This window comes from Tympanuchus pallidicinctus, unplaced genomic scaffold (assembly GCF_026119805.1).
Source record: "Tympanuchus pallidicinctus isolate F22 unplaced genomic scaffold, pur_lepc_1.0 scaffold14, whole genome shotgun sequence".
Taxonomy (NCBI): Eukaryota; Metazoa; Chordata; class Aves; order Galliformes; family Phasianidae; genus Tympanuchus; species Tympanuchus pallidicinctus.
The window spans coordinates 7,125,008-7,151,410 of record NW_026294659.1 but is presented as its reverse complement, the minus strand read 5'-3'; the positions used below and the strand labels follow the sequence as shown (position 1 = coordinate 7,151,410).

At 33.1% G+C, this 26,403-nt stretch overlaps 1 protein-coding gene across 16 annotated transcripts in view; it reads left to right on the top strand.

Annotated features, from left to right (window-relative positions):
• DMD (dystrophin) overlaps positions 1-26,403 on the top strand; it is a 1,043,395-nt gene that overhangs the window by 316,288 nt on the left and 700,704 nt on the right. For 14 of the 16 annotated variants that reach the window (XM_052674157.1, XM_052674152.1, XM_052674148.1 and 11 more), the window contains exons 8-11: positions 8,235-8,413; positions 9,313-9,435; positions 24,276-24,464; positions 24,781-24,962. In XM_052674157.1, coding sequence (XP_052530117.1) covers positions 8,235-8,413; positions 9,313-9,435; positions 24,276-24,464; positions 24,781-24,962 — 673 coding nt within the window. Of the gene's footprint in view, positions 1-4,842; positions 4,847-8,234; positions 8,414-9,312; positions 9,436-24,275; positions 24,465-24,780; positions 24,963-26,403 lie in introns of those variants that run through there. The other 2 variants (XM_052674156.1, XM_052674160.1) reach the window with 2 other exon arrangements.

Below are 26,403 nucleotides of genomic sequence, written 5' to 3'. Positions count from 1 at the left end.
GTTTTTACAAAACGTATACTTTTTAAGGGGAGGTACACTTTTTTTTTGTCAGTTGCAGTTTTGGTTTCTCAAGACTTCACTTGTATTCTGTGCACGTGTTACATGTAAGAGCCAATGTTAACTAAGGATTGGCCTTTCTTTAAGTGCAGGAGTAACACATCCATTATTAGCAAGGAACTTACTCTTTGAATTTAAAAGTGACACATGTCAAATCAACCTTTACTGATTAATTCCTGGCAAAATTTTAAGTCAAATATTAGATGTGTAACAAGAATTTATAGTTAATTATATTCACTAATGTCTTGGAAAGATATTGAAAGGTCATTTGATTTATTTAGTTAGTTAGTTAGTTAGTTATTTCCCATTTTTACATGCTCTGGCCCATGTTAATGAAAAACTGGATTTTTTTATTTGAGGTAATATTGTTTGCAATGGATTTAAACCTCAACTATTATTTATTTATTTATTTATTTATTTATTTTAATGGATGTATTTTTTTTTTTTATGTGATATATTTAACCACTTTTACACCTGAGGTTGACCTCAAGTTAGGACTTTTTTTTGCTTCTGTTTCAGGACTTCTCAGACTTTCTGTTGTACTTTTTTTATCAGTACAAAAATAGGAACAGCTTAGTTTTAATTTACATCCAATTAAGTCTGTCTTTGGCATTTTTTTGTTGTTTATTTTTCTATTTGCTTTTCTTAAATTTCGTACAGAATCAGTTGTTTTTGGGGCCCCAAGGAGGAACAGTAATCAGTGATTGTACTGACTCAGCTCTTGTAATTTTTTAGCAATTAAAGAGGCATGGTGGTTGCATGTTGCACCTAAATTTTATAGGATACTCGTTGTACAATGACAACTTTTTTTTTTTTTTTTTTTTTTTTTTTTTTTTTTTTTTTTTTTTTTTTTTTTTGCTTTGCATGCATGTTTACAGCCAATCCAATTAGGCAAAATTTTCCCAGTGTGTCGTTAACTGATAATCTGGAATCGGATGGAATTGCTTCTGTGCATCTTTCAGAGAACTGCAGAATGTTTTATGAAATACTATAGCAGAAATATTTTTTAAGTCTTTGATATTATTGCCATAGTTTTCATGCTGAGTGACATGTCTGTGACAAGGATTGATTAGACAGAAATGTGCCTAAGGGAAAAAATATTACTTTTATAAATGTTTAACTTCAAAAAATGACAAATGTACAATATTTTTGAAGCCTGTTTGTTTGTTTGTTTGTTTGTTTGTTTCATTTCTCAAATATTCATAGCATAATTATTGTTTAGGTACCTACTTTTCTTAACAATTTTGTATAGCATTCCCAAGTTTGGCTATTATTCAGGATATTTTTTTTTAATCTTCCTTTATTTTCATCTCTCTTCAGTAGGCAGTGGTTAATAGCGTGCGTTTTAGTTCTCTTTTTCTCCCTCCTTTCCTCACCTCACTGAATTGCAATAAAAGGTTTTGAGTAAGTGAACTGCAGCTTTCAGCAGTTAACGTTTATTAATACAAAGTTGGGTATTGCATTATATTTCCCAGCAAACTGATGATGTTATGCTTACTGCTACTAAAATCCTACTGTTTTCTCTCTAATAAAAATTTTGATATTACATATATACATATAAAATATTAACTGATTTGTTCCTCCTTCATCAAGCTAACGTTTTGTTGCATTACAGTTTTGTATTTCTTTCTATCTTTATATTTTACTGTTGAGAAGCTATTTATGCTAGATAGAGCAATAGAGGTTATAATTTTACATAATATATATTTAACAGTGTAAGGAAACTGGAGGATCACTGCAACTGCTTAGTCTGCTTAGTTTCAAAACTGGAAGTAATGTCGAATTTATTCAGCCAGGACAGTTCTTGCTTATCAGTTCAAGATTCATTTACACTTCTGTGGCAAAGCAGAGCATTCAGGGAGATTTAAGGTATTCTCTGCCTTTGAGGTGTTTTAATACCAAATACATTGGAATTCTACAACCCTTTATTCCCACAAATCCTGTCCTGTCTTTATAGTTTTGAAAGGTAAGCACAAATATATTAATTTTCTGAAAAAAATAATTTCTTCATGCAGCTGTTAAGAGCTTATTTGATAGAGCCTACAAAACATGACTGTAGTCAGCATTTTGAAATTATTCTGTACACCTGAACCACAAAGTTTAAAACATCTACTTTCTTAAGGAAATGTCTGCTGAAAACTTAATGGCATTTTCTTCAGGGAGTTTCAAACCTAGTTCTACTCTAGCTTCAATTATCTATATGTATTTTTTTACCTTCCATTATCAGTTACTTTTTTTTTCTTTTTTTTTTGTTTTTCAAACTATGAGTTTTATTCTACAAAACAATGGACTGTGATCTTCATTCTTATTCATGTAGGCCACTTAACAGCGTTCCAAAATTCCTACTTTTGCTTAGTCCTGTTTCAGATAATGCTGTAATTGCTTTTCTGTATCACTGGAATTTGTGTAAGATTGCAAACAATAAGTTATCTACCTCCCTGGAATGGAATACAATGAATTACATGGTAGAGCGCTCCTGTTTAAGTTTTAGCTGTCTTTTCTGCAAGAGACTGAAATACAGTTTTATGCTTAGTTAAATTTTTTTCCATAAGTTGGCTAATGCACTAAAGAGTTCATTCTGCAAAGGTGACTGTCGTCTGCTCTTAAACAGTTGTCTGCACTTTAACTTGTTAAAGAATTAACCATTTGCATTTCCAAGTTTCACTGTTTACAGTTATGTGGTATATCATATGTTTTTAGTTTTTGTCTGTCTGCAAGTCTACAACTATTCCTTGAGAGTGCTTGTAAAGATTTTTCATTTTGAACTTAGCGTGCAATCTGTTAATAGAACATACAGAGCCCAAAATAGTGTCAACTTTAAAAAACATTCAAAATAAGTCAGTGATTGAAGAGCAAAGGCAAGAGCTACTGATTAACCTTTGAGGATCTGTAGTTTTTTTGCTGAGATGTGTTATTCTAAGCAGTAGATGTCAGCAGAGAAAAACCTTTACCACTTCTGTTTCACACAATTTTATACAATTTCAACTGTGAATGTGGGTTCATCCAAGTCAAAACATGATCACCGTAAAGTATGTATGTTTTCAGGAAGGTCATTCAAAATATCTTGGCATTGTTGGATGTTATCGCAGGCATTTGAATGTGTTTGAGAAGTTCAGTTTTGTTTTTGATGCTGAAAGGCTTACAAGTGTACGTATGTAAGAGACAAGTGAGCAAGTCGTTTCTGTTATTATGCATATTTTAAGAGCTTTCTGTCTGTGTATTGGAATGGAGAGTCAATATTCATAACATTTTGCAGTGGTAGCAGTTTTGAGGTCCTAAAGTATTTCGTTTAGCTGCTTGTCAGTATGTCAGTTTAAACGTCCTATTTCCAAAGCATTTTTAATTAGCCCAAACAGTTACATAGATTACATAAACATGTGTATGTTGACCTGAAGAGCTACCACTTTGTCTGTCCCCATGAAATGTTTCCAGGTGGACTCACTTGACCAGCACAGCAAAATTGGTGGCTTCAGCCTTCACATTAAAAAATAAAGTACTGAAATAGTTTTTTCACTGATTTTCAGTTTTCAGTTGATTGTCATTTTGTTAAATGTTAATTAGGACAACATTTTTAAACACTTCTCCTTTGTCTTTATCTTAAATACTCCAGTTGAGGTTGGTGCCATCATGAGAGTTAGTTCAAACACTGCAGGACTCAGTCCCTCATGTGATGAATTGATACTATGAAAAATCCATTTTACATTAGATTTCGTCTTAACTGAACAATCCAATATCTCCTTTAGTTAGCTTCTGTCGTACATCTTTTAAATCCTTCCTGAACAGCTGCATTTTGATATGGTAGTATTGTCTTCAGAAATTCCCATGAATGTTAATGTTTTGGTAGTATCATTAATAAGCCTTAAAATGAAAAATAGCTTTGATAGAGAGAAGGAAATAAAATAAGAGCAGCCTTTTTTCTTTTTTTTCTTTTTTTTTCTTTTTTTTTTTTTTTTTAAGGGAACAAATCTGTATGATCTATGAAAATTCAAATCAACCTTGAGACTCTCCTTAAGTATATGGAAGAGAGGACAATGTTGGATTTTTTTAGTACAGTTTTCAAAATGTCATGTGAGACAGCAAGTAATACTAAAATATTTGGAATTTATTTTTCTTTTTGCCACTGCCATCTTGGTAGCCAATACTAACAGGCAATGTGTAGGTTTTAAATGTTACTGTTTTCTGTATTCCATATGTTATGATTATCTGAAAATCCTACATATCTGTTTTGAGAACAAAGGATTTCTTGGATATGTATGGCTCGTTTTATTTTGCTACTCAGCACTGAATAAAGCTAAGTGTGTTTCAGAATTTGTCTCTCAAAAGGTAAAGGAATTTTATCAGCGATTTATATATACAGTAATGAAAACTTTCTGGCAATGCAGTGGATATTTAAGCTTTTGCCTTTCAAAGTTACTTTGTTACCAGTTTGATGCAAAGAGTAAGTCAAATCTGCACAAGTGATGTCAGTTATTTGCTTGTAGCTTTGAGAAAGCAAATTACTAAGGGATGGGAATGGGTATATTACTTATAAGTAGACATTTATCTGAAAATTGGAAGCAATATTTGGGTGAATATTTGTAATTTGCAGTCTGTGTGACTGTATTTGGGTAATAAAACACTGCATTAAAAATGGTGGATTTTGTTCCTGTTGGTAGCTGTGTACAGTACACGTGCAGTACAGGAGCTTAAGTCTTTTATATCATCCTCAATTTCACTTATCTCTTGAAAGGGATTCTTTCCTCTTGAACTATAAATTTTGGCAAGGAATTGCTTATGGACAGAACATAAGGTGGAAAGGGCAAGCCACTTATGAACTGACTGGTGGATCCATTTTGAAAAGTTTGACTTTTTTGCTGTGCGTGTATTTACTTCTTTGGCACTACATCCTCCAGAGAGGAACTAGTTTCAGAACATTTCAGGTTTATTGTAGTCACCGATCCTCAATAGCCAACTAAGCAAAATTAAGTTGTTTAGACTTGTAATTTTGTTTGCTGGAAAACTGAGAAAATTTGTGCTAATAAAAATCAAAATATATTAAAATTTATTGGGGAAATTGCATTGAGTAAAACTTGTAATACCCTTTTAAATACAGCAGCCCTTAATCAGAGGTGGATTGCTGCTTATTTCACAGTTCTAATGCTCCATGGTGAAACCTAATTCCTTCTGTTCCTTTGAGACTTGTTAGCCAAGCAGCTGTGACTCCAGATGAGCAAAATATTATGCTAATGAAAATTCATAGTGGAGTTGTAGCTTTTCTGGTGTCTCCCTAGTAGCAGACAGGTTTTTCAGCCTGTGTTTTGGACGCAGCAAGTGTTTTGTTTTATTTCTCTTGACTTTTTCAAATGGACTGTCTAGCCAGTTATTTGGTGGATGTGGGGGAAAGTGAGGGGAAGACTCACTTAAGACCTTCCGTGGAAGGTGGTCTTCGAGCATCTCTGGTCAGAGAGTGATAATTCTTCTTCAAGGAAAGCATGTGAAGTCAGGGCCTTGCTCTGTATGAGGAAGTAAGCATCTTCTGCAGCAAAGAACATAAACTAAAGCAACAGTTCATAGGCCAGTTGAGCCTGTGGCTTGCAGGACATCAAAAAATATTGTCTGAGCCATGAGCTTCATGTGATATATCATAATTATACTACTACAAGTTCACTGTTTTCAATAATATTAGTCTGCAAGCATTAAGCTTTCAACAATAGAAGATTCCTCCCAGTAGCAACTGAGAAATTCATGCTGGATATTTTTCCTATAATGCTGTATTATTCTCTTGTTAAGGAACTGAAATCCTTTTCAGAGCTCTCCAAAGTATTTAAGATTCTTGTTTGATGAGCATATTAATAGTATAATTTGTATTAAGGTTATAAAAATTCCTATTTTAAACTCTTTTTGGACTTGTAGTCTAATTTGCTTCTATTACTTGGAGTTCTTTCAATTCCTATCTCGAATGATCACTGTCAAGAAAATGGATGGCAATATAAAGGACGTGTTGTTTCTGAATTGAATTTGGAAAAAATGCCTTGTTTTTGAAAATGATTTTTTTATTTCCTTCTTTTTAGTTTTTCTCTCTAAACTAGTATCAGAATATTAGCATAGTTTAACATATTGTGGTTAATTTTTTTAGAGATTACTTTTGTTGGAGAATATTTTTAGAGAGTATAGGATAGCGTGATAGATATTGCCCCCACAAATGAGAGCAGACATATTTTAGAAGAACTGGTGAAATTCCTTGCAAGAAAGTGTGTAAACTTAAATTTATTCTCTGTCTGGCTGCTAAGATTTCAAATATCAGTCAGTCTAACAGGTGGTAAAAAGAATATATTAGAATAGGAAGCAGAACGGAAAAAATTTGAAGGTAAAGGCATAATATAGGATAATAGAAATCATTCCAGCTCTGATAATTCGAGAGCCTGCAAAGAGAAATTTAAGATTGAAATTCCATAATTTACACCAATGGTTGTTTATCTATTTGTTGTGATTAAATATTTTTTCCTATTTACCATATGGAGTCTGACAGCTGCTTTTTATCTGTCAGATAGAATGGGTGAACAGTTTTTGGCACGTAAGTTATTGTTTATAAGATATTTATTTATTTTGTGAGGTATTTGTAGATAAATACATTGTATTTATAATTTATTAAGGTTTCTTTTTATAAGGTATTTACCTGTTTGGTTACCAAAAGAGTTTAAAAAGGAAAATATTGAACAACAAATGGAAAAATCACTGGCATAAATGCTTGTTCTCTTTCAGAGTACATCCATGTATTTATAACGACATGGATATTCATGTAAACATCAATTATGAGTAGACACCTAGGAGAAGTAAATGTTGTTTGTTTAAAATATTAATGAGAAGACAAGACAAAACTAGAATATTTCTAGTGAAGCATGTGAAGACAAAGCTGTAGTGATTTCAGTTGGATAAGTGATGTACATTTTTAAATGAGAAAATTGTATATACTGTGATAATACTGAGATAAAACATGGTGTGCATGTGGAAGGGAGTGGGGAGGGAACTGAGGCTGTTTTCATTAAGTTGTTTCTGTAGAATTAAATTTCTAGCTCTCTGTCATAATTTATTAAGCAAAGGTATGGAGGTAAGACAGAAATTCAAACTAAAAGCATTAATAGGACATATCTGTTGAGCCACATGTTTTGTCTCCGTTCCCAGATTTATGGGAAACATTCTGTTCTCTCAAAAGGACAGAAGGGAAAAGGAAATGCCACCTTCTAGCATTACTGAGTCTGCCAGAGTATATTAATAGCTGTGTTCTTTTTTCCTTTACTGAAATCTTGATTAAGCCAGAGTTGATTTAACAGAATTACATAATGATTTAGGTTGGAAGGGGCATCTGAAGGGATGCCCAGAGTAGGTTGTCCAGTCCAGGCCCAAGTCCCAGCAACTTTTGAAGATCTCCAAGGATGATACTCCACAACCTCTCTATGCAACATGGACAGTAAAAACTCAGAGCTCCTGGTTTCTGCTAGCTCTTATGTGAAACGTGTATGGACTTAATACTAAATTTCATGTCCACCAGTCTTTTTACACTTTGATTTTCTAGACAAAGCGTAGGAGGTGAAATGTTGAGTCAAGATGAAACTCTTTCAATTATATATATATACATATATATGTACATTATTAAAATGACTGAATTCAATGTTCCTTAGAAATGTATGTTGTTATTTTTAGGGGTTGGAATCGTTGCTTTGAGTGAACTCATTCACAATATGATTTTTTTCCCCTATGTAACTGTTGCTTCCAATGATTAAATAATATTAAGAAAATGTACAAAGCATGACTCTGAAAATATTATTCTTTTTTTCTTTTCCTGCAGTATTTATATAGTGCAAGAAAATGTAGCTTTTCCTACATGTAGTCCTGTTTAATGAGGATCATGCTGTCAAATTGCATACCATGTGCATTTTCAATAAAAGAATGTAGGAGGAAAGTTCATGTTGAATGAGAAAACAAAATTACCATTTAAACTTTGGCTTTTTCTTATTGGTATGCAAGTTTGGTCTGCAGTTTTGGAACTAATTGTGAGGTTCTAATTAGTCTCTAGAGAACTCACATGGACAATAGATCACTCATTAGGCTATAAACTTTTTATGAAGTTGATTAGCTATTTTCTCATGCACATTGTCTAATATGGAAACTGAAATGATGCATGTTAATTTGCCTTTCAGACGTTGCAACTGCCTGTCCAGATAAGAAGTCCATCTTAATGTACGTGACTTCCCTCTTCCAAGTTCTGCCACAGCAAGTCACTATGGAGGCCATCAGGGAGGTGGAAATGCTGCCTCGGCACTCAAGGATCACTAGAGAAGAGCACACACAAGTACATCAACAGCATTTTTCACAAGAGGTGAGTTGTCACTGTTCTTTTCTGCTTTCATCTTGCTTCTTCAATTTCCCTTACTTACCCCAGAAGTTTGATGTTAGTTGCCAATGGAAAGTAAAAAAGTCCCTTTCAGTACTTTTGTACTGTTTTTCACATTGTACCTGGCTGTTTCAACTAACTTCTGAAGAACTATGTGCTTTGCAGTTCCCTTCTATAGCACTGGATATTTTGGCTGTCAAAGTATGCTAGGTGAAGGAACACAAAACCTGGAGAAAGTTTTACATTCTAAACACAGATATGTTAGAGCCTATTTTGCCTTTTACAGCTGCTGCTATTTTTCCACATTCATGACACATTTTTAATTACTTTTATTTTTCTTTTGGCATTTCTTTTATACTGACTTGCATTTTAAGACTATTTGTTCTCACCTCACAGTTCACTGCTCAGAAAGCTCAAGTAATCCCTGGAGTTAATTATTCTACCTATTCCAGTTATGTTTGTGACTGAAATCATCAGCTGAAAGTGTTCTATGGATTTTAGGCCTGGTGTGCTTGTTCTGAATTTAATCTCTATTTTTTGGGATGCTCAGTACAAGCAAATGAGTATTAGCTTTGTTTATTCAGGATTTGCTAGAAGATCAAATGTTTGTTGTTGTTGTTTTTTAGCTATTCCCAGTTATTTGTAGAGAATTTTCAATTTGTGTTCATATTCTGCTTGTATTGAGTCCTGAGATTTTCTACCTTTTGAGGAGAAATGTCAGGTTTAATACTATCCCAGTTTTAACAGCAAAATATTGACACTGTCCTTGACAGATAAAACTGCTTATGCCCTTTCTGCATTTACTTTTAAAATAATTGCTTTACTTCTAAAATATTTTCATATCCATATAGCTGTTCTTTCCACCTCTGATTTCTTCTTCATAGATCACAGTCAATATACCCCCGAGACCTTCACCTTCTCCTAAACCACGGTTCAAAAGTTATGCATATGCACAAACTGCGTATGTCATACCCCCTGACCAAAAAAGGAGGCAGGTTCCTCCACAGGTCTGTCAATATTGCTTTTTTTTTTTTTTAATCTTTATTTTTAACATTGTTCTGTTAAGCTTGTGGCTGGAGTGAAAGCTTGTGCATTTTGCTTATATCTGATCTTGACAAGCCACTTTTCTCAGTCGTTTTTTGTTTGTTTGTTTGTTTTTTAGCATCTGTCTAGTGTTTTTTTTTTTTTTGGTAAATTTCAGCATGGCCGGCAAGAGATGTTATGCTGATTGCTGGGGTTGAAGAATATTCAAACACTGAAGCTGTTTTAGAATTCTAATCTTTTTCCCTTAGTCATTTTTGTAAATAGTACGTATGTTGACTTTAAAGACTACTAAAAGAACAAACCAAACACGTATTTGGCATCTCATTGTTATTAAACTTGTGTCTCAGATTGGATTATAAAAAAAAGAGAGAGAAAGAAAACATTAAATTTAATATTGCTTAAATGTCCTGTATTATGAAATGATAATAGCTGATCATTTTAATAAAAAATGGCACCACATCAACATTTCAGGTAGGGATTCTTTGATTTTTGTATTGTTTTTATTTACTTACTTTTATTCTTACTTAGCTTCAGTAGTTTAATCTTATTTGTTTCAACCAGTCCTCATCATAAAACTTTCAATATTGAGATTTTATAACTTTTGACAAATGTGAGAGCCAAATATTGTGCTTTACTTTCATTATTGTGGAAAGAAGAAAAAAAAAATCTGCATTTGACACTGCAGTGTGAGTATGCTGTTTAAACTCTAAAAATATATTTCAAATTTACATTTTAATTTTGAACACTGCTTTTGAATCTACTCTTCATGTGACAGATATTTTACTGGATAACTTCCTGTAAGTATTCCAGGAAAATAAAACTGTGCACATCTGCATGAGCCTTGTTATACTAACATTGAATGTGTTGCAATGGTAACTGAAAATGTCATTTATTTAAATAAGATGTTTAAAGTTGATATGACTGATTTCTTGTGTTTAGGTACTAAACTGATAATTCAGAAGAAAGAGAAGTCATAATAGCGTTTTTTTTTCCTTGAGCCAGTTTTGTTGTGACTTATTTTTGTCAACGTTCCAACTCCTCAATTGTAATGTACAAGCTCATGTAACATTTTGAAGTCAATGCTTCAAAAACTACTAAGATCTATTACAAAATTTTTTTTGTCATTTAGTCCTCACCTTTCATCACAGTCCTCAGATTTCCTTTTTTCTGAGTTTGGAGGTATATTATATTCCTTTAATTTATTATTACTTAGTATATTTATATATTTATTATATATTATTTATATTATATATTATATTGGAAGTCTGTTATACTTCTGCAATAGCTATTATTACAGCATTTAAATTCTGCCAATTTGACAGAATCTGAAGACCTAACGGGTACTGGGCCATATTATGCTGGAGGGTAAACAAGTATTAACAAAGGATTTGTTTTAAAGTCCTAGGTGAAAAAACACCTGACTGTATAATTATCATAAAAATAAAGTTGTATTACAAGTAGTACCAATTAATATTCTATTTCAGTTTATACAATTCTTAATCAGTGGTAATGACTTTCTTTTTTTCTGCCTCTAGCTATGTATAGATTAAAGAACAGCAGTCATCTAATTTACAGGAAGTTTATAATCCTGGTAAAATTGTAATTGATAATTTTTGCTCTCAGTATCTGAAGCTTATATACCTTAATAATCTCATCTATTTTAACTAAGTCAAATATTCCTTTCAGTTTTCATTTCCCTTCCAATTTTCTGCCAGCTACATTATACTTCAGCTATATTATGATTTTGGGGTACCCTTATTGATTTTGCAAATGCCTGTACAATTTCCAGTCAAATTTATTTCTGTAGGGCATGCAGATTTATTTCTGTAGAAGCTCATTATTTCTTCAGTATAAAGTAAAATCAACATTTAATGCATGTAGAAAATTTCATAACTCAAGTAGAGCACCCCTTCAATGTCTCTGTTTCTTAGTAGCTGCCTTCACTGAAATTTTAAGGCTATTGGAGAAAAACAGCTCGAAATAAATCCCTTTCTATTCTAGAAAAGAATAGAATCCTTTCTTAACATTCTTTGTGAAAGTTTTTCTACTTCAGTTGTTATTGCAAGTAGCAGCATCAGACCTTTGAAATCAATCACACTAAAGTATTGTGTGTTCTTGGTGTTTTAAATTTCTGAATGCTTAGAGCATTAGGCTGTTTTATCAGCATCCTGTTACACCATCATCTGTCAACATCTTTTGCCTTATGACCTTATCACTTCTGTGTCACATTTCCATTTGCTTTCCTTTCCGCTTATTGCTCCTCTTCTTACTAATACTAATATGTTGTGAAGGTTCACAACATGCATGCAGTTGCATTAAAATCCATCGTTTGAGCTCATAATTTGTCGCTTAGAAACATACTTCTCTGTAAGGCCTACTATTTTAGTTACACAAATTTTGGCCAGAGAAGTCTAATTTTGCTTAACTGTGGCTGATGCTTCTCAGATTCAAAGAAAATATTTTCTGCCAACCAGTTCACCCATTGCCATCTTATTTGGTCTCTGTTTGGCCACTTTTAGTTGAAGTTAAGCCTTTTTAAAAGTTGTTACTAAACATGGCTAGTAGTTCTGCTAATGGCAAGAAAGAGTCAAAAATATCAAAAATATCAAAATATCAATTTAAAATTCCCCTTCAGGTTTTGTTCTGTTTATAAGAAACTTTTATATGCGACATCAGTTAATTTCATTGAACACCTGACCGAGCAGAACAGTATTTTTCCTTTCTGTTTTTTTTCAGATAATGTTTTGTCAGGGCAGTTTCAAATATTGATCCCAGGCAAAACTCATCTCACTGTCTTCTTACTTGCTCTCCTCTGCCTGAACTCCATAGCATGTGTATGATACTGTCTTAAATGAGTTCAAGTACCAAGGGAAAAAATAAAATCAAACACTGAAGTACCTAGAAAATGATTTTAATATACTGAAAAAAATAATGTTGAAAACTTTATGAATTGGGATAAAAAAAATATAGATCTATCTATGGAGATTGGTGCCAGTGTTAATAACACTTTTGTCAAGACTGTTTTAAAAGCCAAATATGATTCTGCTTGCCTTGGATTCCTTAGATTAAGGAAGATCAAACCCATTGTATTTTGATATCTTATAGATGTTTTTCTTCTGACAAAAGTTAGTATTTCTTTTTCTCTGATATTTGAAGTACAGTGTTAATGTTTAGGATTACTTTTAGCACTTAGACTGATAAACATCAGTAGATTTGAATTTAAATAATTTGGTATTCAGTAGGGCCAATGTGGACTGTATTGCCCAGCACTTAATGGTTTCCTTTGAGACGTAGGAATCAGAGACTTCATCTTAGGCCTCAGTGTAGCATTCAGTTGTGGGAAATTTCTAACCATGCAGTCATTACTCCTGTTCTACTGAAGTATAATAAAATATTTTTCCATATGTTCTCTGTTTTGTCCTATGTACTTTACAGAGATACTGTACTTTACTTTCTCTATCATTAATTCATTAATACAGTAGATAACTTGGAAGATTTCTATAACTGCATTAGAAACGGAATCTGAGTTTACTTTCTCACAGTTCTTTTGGCAAACTTTGCCATGAGATTCCTAGTGGTTTAGACTCTCGGTTTGCTATATTCTTGCAGTGTGGTGTGTCCCATGAGAGTTACTAGCCTGTGCCTTGCTCGCTTTTTAAGGATAGTGTATTATTGAGAAATTTAAAAATGCTGTAGTATAAATGTATCCATTGTATACTCAGCGTTGATCTAATAAATCTGAATAATTCACCTCCATATGGTTTGTAATATCAAAGAACAAAAGGGATACTTGATTGGAATTATTTTTTTCTTACAGTTAGAAACATAGCAAGATTGCGTAAGTCATTCTCTGTCTATATTATTAGAATTTTTGAACGAGAACTGTGCATTCTTTCTGTAACACTCTCTATGCTTTATTTTTTTGTTTGTTATTTTTAGATGCTTTCAACATGTTTTACGTTTCATCTGTAGTTTTTTGAAAGGCACACAGTACGATGTTCTTTCTAAGATGTACTGTAATAGAACAACTGTTTGGTTTTGTTTCTAAAGAGTCTGTTACATAAATTCAATCTGTTGTCAAAATCTATTGCAAAATTAGAAACCTCATGAGTGTGAGTGGAAGCATTCACCTCTAAAATGAAGTTTTGGCCTATAAAATAATATTGCCATATTAGGCATTTTTTATTTATCTTATATTGAATAGGAATCCATTTCTTAGGGTTTTTTTTAATTGCTTCCATTTGAAGGCGTACCATAGGATAGGAAGGATACACAAAACTCAAAAATGTTAATTTGAGCTAATCCTGTACCACTGAGTCTCTCGAATGTGAAGTTGTTGATAACAGTGTACGTATCTAATATAACCAATCCAATATAAAACAGTAACTATAACAATTTGTTTTAAACAGAACACATTAATTTTCCAAATATATTTGTTTTTCACTACCAGCATTTATTAAAATAGCGTGCACAAAAAATAAGCTAGCAGAAATGAATAACTGAATGGAGGCTGAATTATGCTATTAGTACCATTATAGGAACTGCATTTCTAGTACTTAGTATTAATTTACTCAGAGTAACTTGTTGAGTTTGAATTTCACAGTGGAATAAACATAGAGAGATTATACAACATATTATCTATTCCTAAAGACACTGAGTTTGATAACCAGCAGAGAACTACATGACTGCATAGCTTTTCCCACCTGAATTACATGTGAAAATATTGTGAATAGTAGAAATGCGATCTTAAAAATAAGATTGGCTGTATCTCATATGCCTCTGTTACCAAGTTCACCACCTGCCAACCAATGCCCAAGCGGTCCCTGAGTAGCAACCCCCTACTCAGCCATCTCTCCCCAGTTTTATTGTTCAGCACAACACCATGTGATAAAGGAGCTGATCAGTTTGATCTAGCTGTCCCGGTTCTGTCCCTGTCCAACTCCTGGTGTGCCCCCAGCTCCTTGCTGTCAGGACAATTCAAGAGATACATAAGTCTTTGACCTAGTGTAAACACCACTTAGGAAGAAAACAGGACACATGCATTCTGAATATTAATTAAGTGAATTAATTCATTATGCTACATATGTATATATTAAAATATGCATATACATACACACAGGGGAAACATTTTATCACCTAAATAGCAATTATGAGACAGTACTTCTTTCATAGATCAGGTATTTCTTTCATATCTTTCCTAGGTCAGTATTCAGGTTATTTTGGCACAAAAATGCATGTGCAAATATGTATAGCTGAAAAAAAAAAAAAAACAACACAAAAAACCCTTGACCTATAAAATACAGATTATTTGAGTGCTAATTAAGGTGCTTCTGCTACCCCAAAATCCTAGTTTTCAAATATAAATTTACTGTGCAAAATTTTATTACAGTGACTAACTGAAATTGCTGTGATTAAATTCTGTTTCAATTATAAAAGATTTTTTTTTTTTTTGTCTCTTTACTCTGAGAGGAAAACAATTGTGACAGGATATAATTGGGAGATGTGGGAGGTGAAGTCTGTTAATAAATAGCTTCAGAAAAAATAACTGGTAGTAATCTAAGCATGTTTAATTCTTCATTTTTGCAGGAAGTCTTACAAATACCTAAAGTATAGCATGAAACTGTCCTACGTTTCTGCTTTCGTACACCTCCAGTTAAATTTGACAGTCTCTATAATAGGTCTGTGTGACAACAAACTAGCTTTGAGTATTCAGAAAAAAGAGACATATTTTTTTTCAGCATTGTATCCTGTTCTCAGATATGACTAACAATGGATACATAGGAACAAGAAAATAAGTAAGATTGATTACATGTACTGAAATATTAGCGTGTTTTCACTTACTCTCCTCTGATCTATGGCTCTGAAATTTCTGGAGCCACAGATGGGTGTTTGAAGATCTGTCCTTGGAAACCTTCAAGGTCAGGCTGGATGGGCTCCGAGCACCTGGATGTAGCTGTAGGTGTCCCTGTCCATTACAGAAGAGTTGGTGACCTTTAAGAGTCCCTTCCAATTCAAAAAAAATTATCTGATTCTATGGTATCTTAATAGTTAGCTGTACTGAGTGGATTTTTATCCCGTTCTTTCATCTAGATGCTTGTCTTTATAAATGTTTAGCAGTATTTTTATGTGCTTTTCTTATGTCTAGAAATACTTGTATGTTCCGTTTTTTTATATCTATTAAAATTATTAGTAATAAATTTGATATGATTACTGAACTTAAAAATGTGGGGCTGCGCATTCAGAGGAGGAAAGAAAACCCTGTAGTGAGTTGAACAGCTATCATTTTATCTCATTTTCAGCTTTAGATTTATCATTCAGAACATGTTGAGACAAGTTAGGCAGTCATACTACAGAATTGGTAAGAAATATTAAATTACTTAATCCACTTATGGAACAGCTTTTTTGTTAGCTTGTAATTTTAAATTAAAAATATATTCTTTGACATGATTTCTGTTGAAAATGGAAAACCTCTTTAAGTTTAATATAAGCAAAAATGCATTTAGGAAGAGTTAAGTCTAATGAGGGTAAAGCACATAAAAGCCATGAACAGAGTATTCAGCCTATTCAAGGCAATTTGACTAAGATTTTAGATGACTGTGCAAAACCAACTTTTTAAATAAAGTCTCCCAACTATGATTTCACAATTTTTAATACTCTAAAATCTCCAAGCCTCTGTCCTCAACTTCAGAGAAACTAATTAGTATATCCACTAATTGGCTCTTGTCCCAAATATTTCTTAAAAGAGTCATGTTATAGATGTATCATTTTTTGGTTAATTGCTCTTGCTATTGAAGCTTTTTAGTACTGTACTATGAATATATAAAAAGAGTTTTGAGTTACATATTCTTATTCTAAAGACCAAATGATCTTTGATGAAAATCCTGAGGAGAATTATCATGGATTGGTAGCCCAAAATAATAGCAGAATTAATTTCTGTGAATAAAATATTTGAGGTAATCATTGACTTAAATTTTGCAATTTATATTTGCAAATTATATTTTGTAATTTATTGCTTTTGCTAGTTAAAACTCACAGCAAATAGAGTTAAATGCAGTGCAGATTACTGGTCAATTAAGATTCATATGCTTGCAGTTTGCAAAGAAAGTATGATAAAATTTTCTGTTTGCAGCTTATTTCATCTTCCAGCCTTTATATTTTGTGACTTCTAGCTTTTTATGTTTCTCTATGACCATACATTCAGTAACTTGAATTTTGAGCTTAAGGATTATACTGTGCTATACAGAAGTATACTGACATGATAGTCAATGCTTTTTCAGATATTTATAAATGAATGCACACACACACACACGTATATCTTAAAACCATTTATTTCTTCCTTTTAATGTAACTTCTATGCTGTCATTCAGCAATAATTCATGTTTCATTCATCTTCTGAAGATGGAAAATGTGATTTTGTTACCAGTTGGTGCATTCAATGAATTTGAGTTTAGATCTGTGAGCTAATTCATTTGATTTGACTTTCTGCAACTTCTCTAGACATTAATAGTGATACTTTCTTTTTTGATCCGCAGCTCTTATGGGACAAGCATTTTTTTGTGAGATATAGTGTACTCTATGGGGAAAAAAAAACAAGTTCAACATTAGCAGTTCCATCTGTTAATAAAAATTGCCCAAAGTGCCCTCACCTGTTTAAGAACTATTTACATGATTTGTAAATCTTACTATTATTATAAAATTCCTTGGAAGTGTATAGCAATTGCAAAATCTGAAAAATGAACTCTGAGGCACAGCAGGCTTACATGTAAAGCTACCTTTGGTGCTTGGCTCCACTGCATATGTGGCTCACAGATTTGAAAATGTTTCTGTTTTCAACTACATTTTTTATATAGTTTCCAATTTCCTCCATCTAATCTCCACTATACTGATCTGCTCAGTGCCCTATTCAACCTGGCCTTGAAAACTTCAAAGGTAGTGTATTCCCAGCTTCTCTTGGCAACCTGTTCCAGTGTTTTACCAATCCCAGAGGGAAGAATTTATTTGTAATTTCTAACCTAAGTCTATCCTCTTTTAGTTCAAAACTGTTGTTACTCCTTGTCCTGTTGCTACACTCCGTGATAAAGAGTCGTTCCTCATCTTTTCTGTATGCCTCCTTTATGTCCTGGAAGGCCTCTAGAATTTCTCCCTGGAGTTTTCTCTTCTCTGTCTGGAACCATCTAAATTCTCAAAGCCTGTCTTCATAGGAACAGTGCTCCAGTACTCTGAACATCTTGTCTCTTCTCTGGACTCACTCTAACAGGTTCCTATCCTTATGCTGGGGGCCTCATACCTGGATTCAGTATTATTGGTGAGGACTCCGGAGTAGAGGGTGAGAAGAATCTCCACTGACCTGCTGGTCACATTTCTTTTTATGCAGCCTTAGAACCAGCTGACTTTCTAGGCTGCAAGCACACACTCTTGGTTAGCATCAAACTTTTCATCCACCAAAAACTCCAAGTTCTTCTGAACAGGGCTGCACTCAATTCTTTCTCTGGCCAGCCTGAATTCATGTTTGGGATTGGCCCGACCAAGGTGCATGACCTCGCGTTTGGCCTTATTGAGCTGCACGTGTTTCATAGAGGCCCACCTCTCAAGTCTATCAAGATCTCTTTGAATTGCATCTCTTCCCTCCAGTGCATCAACTTCACCACTCAACTTGGTGCCATCAGCAGATTGCTGAGGTTGCACTCAGTTCCGTTGTCCATTTCACCACAAAGATTTTATGTAACACCAATAGATGTAACATAATACCAGTTAAGTAGCAGGAGGGAGAGAGAATATAAAACAAAGCAGAAATGTCAACTAAACAGGGTAGTGGAAAGAAGTCTAATATTTTCACCAGAATGATGGAGAAATAAGCATCAAATTATATTTTCATGGCTGTTTGAAGTAGAAAGCTGTAGAATTCACAGTGAAGTGTATATGAAAATGAAGAGAACCCTGATTTTTTTTTTTTTATCTTTTTTTTTAAACTTTTAACTCTTGGCCCTTGTATCCGTAGTCTTATTCTTGAAATCTCCAATGACAATTAAGCAAAATAGTTTTGATATATGTTTCTCCATTTCTCTTTCAACAAAGAGAAAAGGAATAAAGTCTGCATTTGTTTGTCAATTCCAATACAATACATTAAGAGACTATTTGGTGCTTTTTTGGGTAACTCACTTGTATTTATTTTGGCTAAGATAGAATTAACTTATCTCTATCCTGGTTTTCTGTTATCCATCGTAATGGCCTTTCTGCTTATGGAAGTATTTAAAATACATTTTAATTAAGAACATAGAGCATTTAAAAGGTCTTTGTCAGAACAGTCTATGTTAAAGTGACTGAAGACCTTATTAGGTTATGAATTCACAGTTTTAAAAATAAAAAAAAATAAAAATTTACATTATTACATTTTCTCTTCCATCTTGGATTCTTTGTCACACAACAATCACAACTCAGATTTTAGTGTGGAATAATAATCATCAATGGATAAAATTACCTATAGATATTCACCCCGTTGGTAACACTATCTATCAAGTAGTGAGAACAGACCCAGATTTCTATATCTGTCATGTACTTTCAGAACCCTGCTTCTACTTTCTATCAGATAATTTTGTCAAGATTCATTAATTAATACTGCAAGTTTATTCTGCTGTGAAATTTTTACCTTTCTTTATGTGAAGAGTACACTTACATGTTCTTTAGAAACGTGATGACATGACATTCTACTGTACAAAGTAACAGCACCTGAAATATACATCTCATTAGAATTTGGCTTCTTCTTGGATTGGAATAGGGAAGTGATGAGAAATGGTGACATTTTCATAGCAAGAAATCTTAATTTTCTTATAGGTGTATGGTGAATTAATTCAGTTCAATCACAGTCAGTTCATTTAACACATCTATATCAAGTCATCTTACTGTTTAGAGTCATAATTCTTAATTGTTTGAAGAAGGGCCATTCTTTGAAGAAAGTACTGTGCATCTTGTCGTCAATAATACTTCAAACAGGGATACATTTCATAGAACAAAAATCTCAATATAATTAGAAAATGGAAAAGGCTGAAATGTTTTCTGATAAATTTAAAAGAATAAATAGCATGTATGTTTAAGTAGGTTTTGTGAAAAGTGAGTCAAAGAGCTTGTAACAAAAACTGTTCTGTTTTTTCAGGTATAGGTATGTTGAAGAAAACAAGTAAATGAAGGGATGAAATCCTTTTTTTGAATGATTTATTTGACCATACATGTAAAACTAAAAAGCTTCCAATTGTGAGAAAATTGGATTATTCCAGGTAGCTGACTGTCTCAGTTCCTATTTCTTAACTCTTATACTGTTTTAACAATTCTTAGTTATTCTTTTTCTTACCTAGTCTTAGTCTCTTCCCTTAGTCATCTCATACAATTTGTTTCAAGATTTTCACTAGTTTTCAGTTGACTTGAGCATACTTCTAGAGTTATGCACAATTGTCTGTAGCCAGGGAAGTCTGTGGCTTTTCCAGACTTTGTGTGTACCAGCTGTATCTGTGGGAGTGGTTGAGTGGTTAAATAAAAGCATTTTCTTTTACCATTTCCAGACAATATTTTCAGCATTTTCTTTCATCTGTAATACATTTAGATTCATGCTGCCTGCCTTTGACTTGTTCAGTTGCAGTGGACTTACAAGTCTACTACATGTGAAAATTGCCAGTTGCAAGGAGAGGGAGATTCATCCAGATGGAACCATCTTCAGTGTAAATGGATTCACTAAAGAAATCTGCTGCTATAATGTAGGGTGCCTCAAATGAGCGAGCAAAAACTGCAGTTTTTCAGATTTTTGATAAGTGAATCTTGAGTGAATTTTCATATGAATGGCAAAAAGAGCCCCTTCCTGATCAAAGATATTTCCACTTGCAAAGAAATTACTAGAATCCTGAATAAACTGAAAATACCAGCCTCATTTATAATGGGGAAGTAGTTAATGGTGTAGTAACAAGTGACCTGGACAATATATCAGTTTTATGACCAAAAATGACTGAACCATCCTATGATATTATCATAGTCTTTATTATTGTGAAGAACATTTCAGTCTGAACAGTTATAATTTTACAATTTTAAAGACATGAAATATGATTTTGTAATGAGAAACCTTGCACAACTGATGGGATAAGCAGTGATATCTGTCTTTCCTGGTAGGAACTGTGATTAGATGGTCAAATTGCATGCTATTTTCTGAGGCTGTAATTCTGCAAAGGCGGTTTTTCCAAAGGAGAAAACTACACTGAATATAAAATTGCATTTGTTAAAAAGAAATGTTTCTTTAACATTTGATGCCTCTGAATTTAAAAGTGTTGAGCTAGATTCATATCATACAGTGAGACAAAGGCAGATTTGAAACGAAGAAAGATGTAATGTAAATAAGAGTACTACAATAGATCCTAAGTATTTACTGTAAAACTGCTTCCAGAAACTAAGTAATTTCTGAAACTCATAAGGAGTCTTAGTTAATAATACAAAAATTCTTGGAAAATTTACTAGCACGTGCGAATCTTCTCCTTCCTTTGGGAATATAATATAATGGTAGGTGAGCAACCATCACTCTTCTTGCTTTCTCACCCTGAAGCAGCTGGAAGCTCATCATTTAATCACTGTGAATTAATTCAGACAGCTGCCAAGCAAGCCTTATTTTTCCAGTTTCAGAAGATCAAGTGCTTTTTGTTTTCTCTTTTTATATTTTAATTTGAAGCGAAATGTTCCTGAGGGTCCTACACTCTTGACAGCCCCTAGTCTCCCCAGCAGAAAATGGTGAAATATATAAAAACTCACATTCCCATATTTTTATACACATAGGATACGTCTATGTTCATTGGCCAAAAAAAAAAAAAAAAAAAAAAAAAAAAGGTCCTAGAGGACTACCTTTGTGTTCAAAGTTTTTTTTTGTTTGTTTGTTTGTTTTTTCCTTCTAGGTCAACCCCGTGTTTTCCATACAAAAAAAAAGACTAGTTAATTTTCCAAAACACTTCCAAAGTGGCTATGTGGCTGCCTTGCTGATTCCCAGCTGGATGTAAGGCAGCTTTCATCAAATATCTGAATTGTTTGGTTTAATTTCCCCTTAGCATTTGTGTCTTCATGCATGTGTTGTTACTCAGTGGATTATATAAACAAACGGGATGTTTTGATTTGACTGCACCCAATCAGCTTTCTTTTGTGCAATAATTAAATTCCTTACTAAGAATAGTTTTTTATTCAAGAAGGAGACTGCATGCATGCACATATGAGCAGGTTTTTTTGGAAGTATAGTTTTCCTAGTAATACACCACAACAGTCTAATTTCAGCTTGTCCGGATTGTTTTTTATTCTCATAAGAATTATGGTTGGAAACCATTCATGGTAGCTATCTCTGTTAGCAAGTCCATGGTTTTGGTCCTAATGTGGTATATGCAATAACATCAAATTCTATTTTTCTCAGTATTGTAGTAATTCTGAAAAGACTTTATATGAATTCAGAAATAAAGATACTGGCAGGTGTAGTTTGTTTTTAAACTAATTTGTCTACCATTATTATATATAAAATTCAGGACTTTAGTTGTTGCTAGTGGATTATTTCAATGTTCATTATTCTTGGGTTATACTGAATATCATACTGAGATACCTAACTTCTTTTTGTTAACTTTTTTTTGTCTTTTTTAATACAATGCATGTGGTAGTACCTGTCCACTTCCGAATGTGAATATTTAATATGGTGTTTAATGTTCCATTGACAGCTGAGCTAACAGGAATCTTTGTTATAAATGGGAATGTTGGGAATGTTACAGGAATAATAGTCATCTGCTAGTCGGTGTTTGCATAGCACAATTGGAGTTTCCACTGTTTTGCATTCCATATGCAGGATGAGCAAGAATGCTCAGTTATTTCATATAGCTAAAAAGCACTGATAGAAGTAGTGAAGATACAGCTCAACATCAGATTGTCGCTTCTGATCTGAAAAGAAATAGACTGCGTGCTCTAGAATAACAAATGGCTAATAATATTTCTGCGTCTGATGGTTATTCTCTAGCTATTGCTCCTTCTTATCACCATAAGCATGGAGGAAAAGAATGTACAATGCTATAGTGACACAGTCCTCAACATTCAGGAACTTGTGTCATCCACAGATATGGGTTTTTTTTGTTGTTGTTGTTGTTGTTATGTTTTTTGTTTGTTTGTTTGTTTGTTTTTAATTGTTTACACATCAACAAGCATCCATTTATCTGCTGTGTTCCCTAATGACTGATTCCAGTTCTCTGCAGTCAGTGATGCTGTAAAATTTCAGGGAACATGGAAAATTTATTGTTGCCTCCCAACACCAAATAAAGGGCTTACTGATGCCATTGTGCACAGTCCTTTCCTTATACTTCCTTTAGCTCTTTTCTGATTTTCTTATGTCAGGAAACTGCAATTTTTTTGAATGAGAGAATACAATAGATTGGAGTAGATGCCAAGAAGCTACTTTGATATCCATTTATATTACTGTTTGCTTTTCTCTTTTACATTTCTCAAAATTTTATTAAAGTTGTGCAGAAGATAATCTGCACCATTTTGTAGTTTTTTGCTAGTTTGGGATTTTTTAATGCAATTTCATACAGTATTTACAGTAACATGAGAGAAAAGTCTTATCAAAATTACTAGGGAAAATTACACCAAGTATTTGTTCTGTAGAGGAGCAGTTAGCAAGTGTTTGCTTTAAGAGATATCATACATGAGAGAACATTCTGTGTTGTATCTAGAGGATGAGAGATTTTCAGATGGAGAATTTTCAGTCAGATGACAGATGGAACAATGGTCAGTTTACCTCTTTCTGTAGTAAATTAGGTAATTAAAAGATAACTTGCTGCATAGATGTAGTATGGTTGGGTTATTTCTTAATGAAATTTATGTAACACTAAAAAATCTAGACTTGCATGCAGTTCAGATGTTGATTTGTCAGCAGGAATATGTGCTGATATTGTCTGTGCATCACTATTTATTTTATTAAAACCAGATTATTGAGGTCATCAGATTTCCAAGCCTGCTTTTATGATGTACCCTTATTTACTAAGTAGCTTTTTTCACATGTAAACAGTGAAGAAGTTAAGTTAGCCTAGCGCACATTCCTTTTTAGTGATCACATTACATCCGTTTTAGTTCTAGGATTAAACTTTCACTTTCTGTCCTAAGTTACAGTGAAAGGCTTCAAAAGCTCTACCAAATGTTCTCTTTGCTCAAGTATATTTATGCTAATAAATCATTAAATTTCTTGATATATTTTTTGATGGAGGCCTAAATATAATTTTATGTGTTTGCTTTTGTACTGACTAGCTAGCAAATTAATTAAACTTTGTCAGATTTTTTTATAAATTTATGAGGTGATATTTTCTATATCAAGCCATGTTTGTAGCTTCTGTTTTGTCTTCTAAGATCAGAGTAATTATTAAATACTTGTTATTGATGTATTCGTTTCACTGCAGTGTCAGCATGCAACTTGCAGCTTTCTGATGATACAGTTTTACTAGCTGCTGTAGAAAATAAATTTCTTTCAGTTCCAAAAGAGTATAACAGAACTCTACAGCTACAATTTAAATATTGCAGTTTTTCTGAATGTTTGCTAGATAATTTGAATTTGTGTGTAAAATATCTCATTTAATCTGAATTTAGTTATTTTCCTCAATTTATCTTGGCTAATTAACAAGTATACTAATATGTAATCCCTTGCATTAGCTGTCAAATTGTTATATAAAAAGCTGTTTTATTATACAAGAAAATGGCATTTTATGTATTCCTTTCTAGAACTGTCTGAGTAGGTTCTCTTTGCATTACTGTTTTTGATCAGTTTTTAGAAACTGTTGAAAAAAGAACATATACCACCACAGTGATGAGGTCCGAAATGGATCTTGACAGCTACCAAACTGCTTTAGAAGAAGTACTCACGTGGCTTCTCTCTGCTGAAGATGCATTACAAGCACAAGGGGATATATCCAGTGATGTAGAAGTTGTTAAAGAACAGTTTCATACCCATGAGGTATGTATTTATAATCATCTTCTGTTGGTCATTTATCTACTTGGATCTTGTAAGAAAATAAAAAAGATGTATATTAAACAAATATATGTATTTGTTTATTTTAAATTTTTATTTGTAGAATTTAAAGGCAGTACTGAATGCAAAATGTTAAAGCGCTTATTTCTCTTTTGTGTTACAAGATTTGAGGAGAGTTTGGGAAAAAAAAATAATTGAAAAATCAGGTTTGGAATATGGTGGAATTGAAGATATTTCCCTAAAGTTTGCTCTTCCCTTCCAGTGAATTAAACTTAAAACAGGATCTTCTTTCTATTGTCAGGGTTTCATGATGGAATTAACAGCTCACCAAGGCCGTGTTGGTAACGTTTTGCAAGTTGGAAGTCAACTTTTAACAATTGGAAGGCTTTCAGATGATGAAGAAAATGAAATTCAAGAACAAATGAATCTACTCAATTCTCGATGGGAAAGTCTCAGGGTTGCAAGTATGGAAAAACAAAGCAAGTAAGTGATATGCCAGGTAAACTAATATGCATCAAATTTAGCTGGAACAATCCTGAACTTGAGTAACAGCTGTGCATTTTTCACTGTAAACAAGATTCAACTGTAGTGCTTTTATTTTAACCTGAAATTTGACGTGTAGTGACACTGAAGCTTAAATACATTTTAAGTATTGCTTTTAATGTTAAAAATAATGTTTAAAAAATTCTAATTAAAATTAGAAATGTTAACATTTCTGTGTCTTGTTTTGAAATTTTGTTTTCCATAGTAGTATTTATTATAAGAAAGTCCATAAAGTAAAATCTTGTCATTGTGCTGCTGTAATTTATTTTGCTCTGTATGGAGTGTTTAAAAGAAGAAATTTATTAAAGGTGACTTTATTTTTGTGAATTGAATTCCTTCAGCTTTAAGAAAATTCTGTTATGTACCTGTCTTTCACATACCTTTTTCTCAGATTTTTTTTTTTTTTTTTTTTTCACATGGAGTCTTTTAATTCCTGTCTAATGCAATAATTCAGCTTCAAACTCAGCTGACTGGATTCTACTTTGCCTTGTGGGATTTTGCACCCTTACTGATCCTTCTGTAAAAAGGAAGCAATGGTGAAGTTTACAACTATCATACTGAGTCAAATCCACAGGATACTTTAAAATTAATGGGATGTCCCTGTCAGTTTCTTTATAGTTAAGAAGTTAATTACTAAGTATAGCCATTCTATACAATAAATACAAATAAGTGCAGCAACAAACCACCCAAATTTGAGATCTCGGATGGCTTGTTAATTCTTCTCTCAGAAAAATGTACTAAGCAAGAAACTCTTAGGTACACCTGCAGAGCAAGTCCTTTTGTATCTGTGATTTCTATAAAAGATTGAATATCTTTGTTAATCAGGATAAGAACAAGCTTTAGAGGAGGTACATGATATACTGAGCATCTTCTCATCTCATTTTTGCTGCTGTAGGTAGGAAATATTGGGCTGTATCCACCTACTGCAAACCAGTGTGTTGCACCTACACCAAGCAGTGGGTTTTGTGAACCACTGCACTGATTTGATTGTTCACGTCTTATATTATGCAGTCTGTTTAGCTCTTCCATGACTTCAGGTTGTTTCCAGTTGAGAGAGATTACTGAGATGAAAATAGTTGTATCCATTTTGTAACTTATCTTTTTTTTTTTTTTTTTTTTTCAATGTCTTTTTGGACCTGTGTAAACTTAATGCCATCCAAAGCATCCTTTGGCAGTGAATTCCATAGGCTTCTTCCTACTATTTTTCTGAAGGATGGTGTCTTTTTGTTGGTTTTAATCTGGTCTCTGCTAACTTCATCGTGGTCAATATCAGTTAGATTTTCTTACTCTTGCTATAAATACGTGTCTTTGATTATTTATCTTGCTCTTTTGCTCTTCTTTGAGCAAATATCTTTCTGGCATAAAAGCAACCAGAATTGCA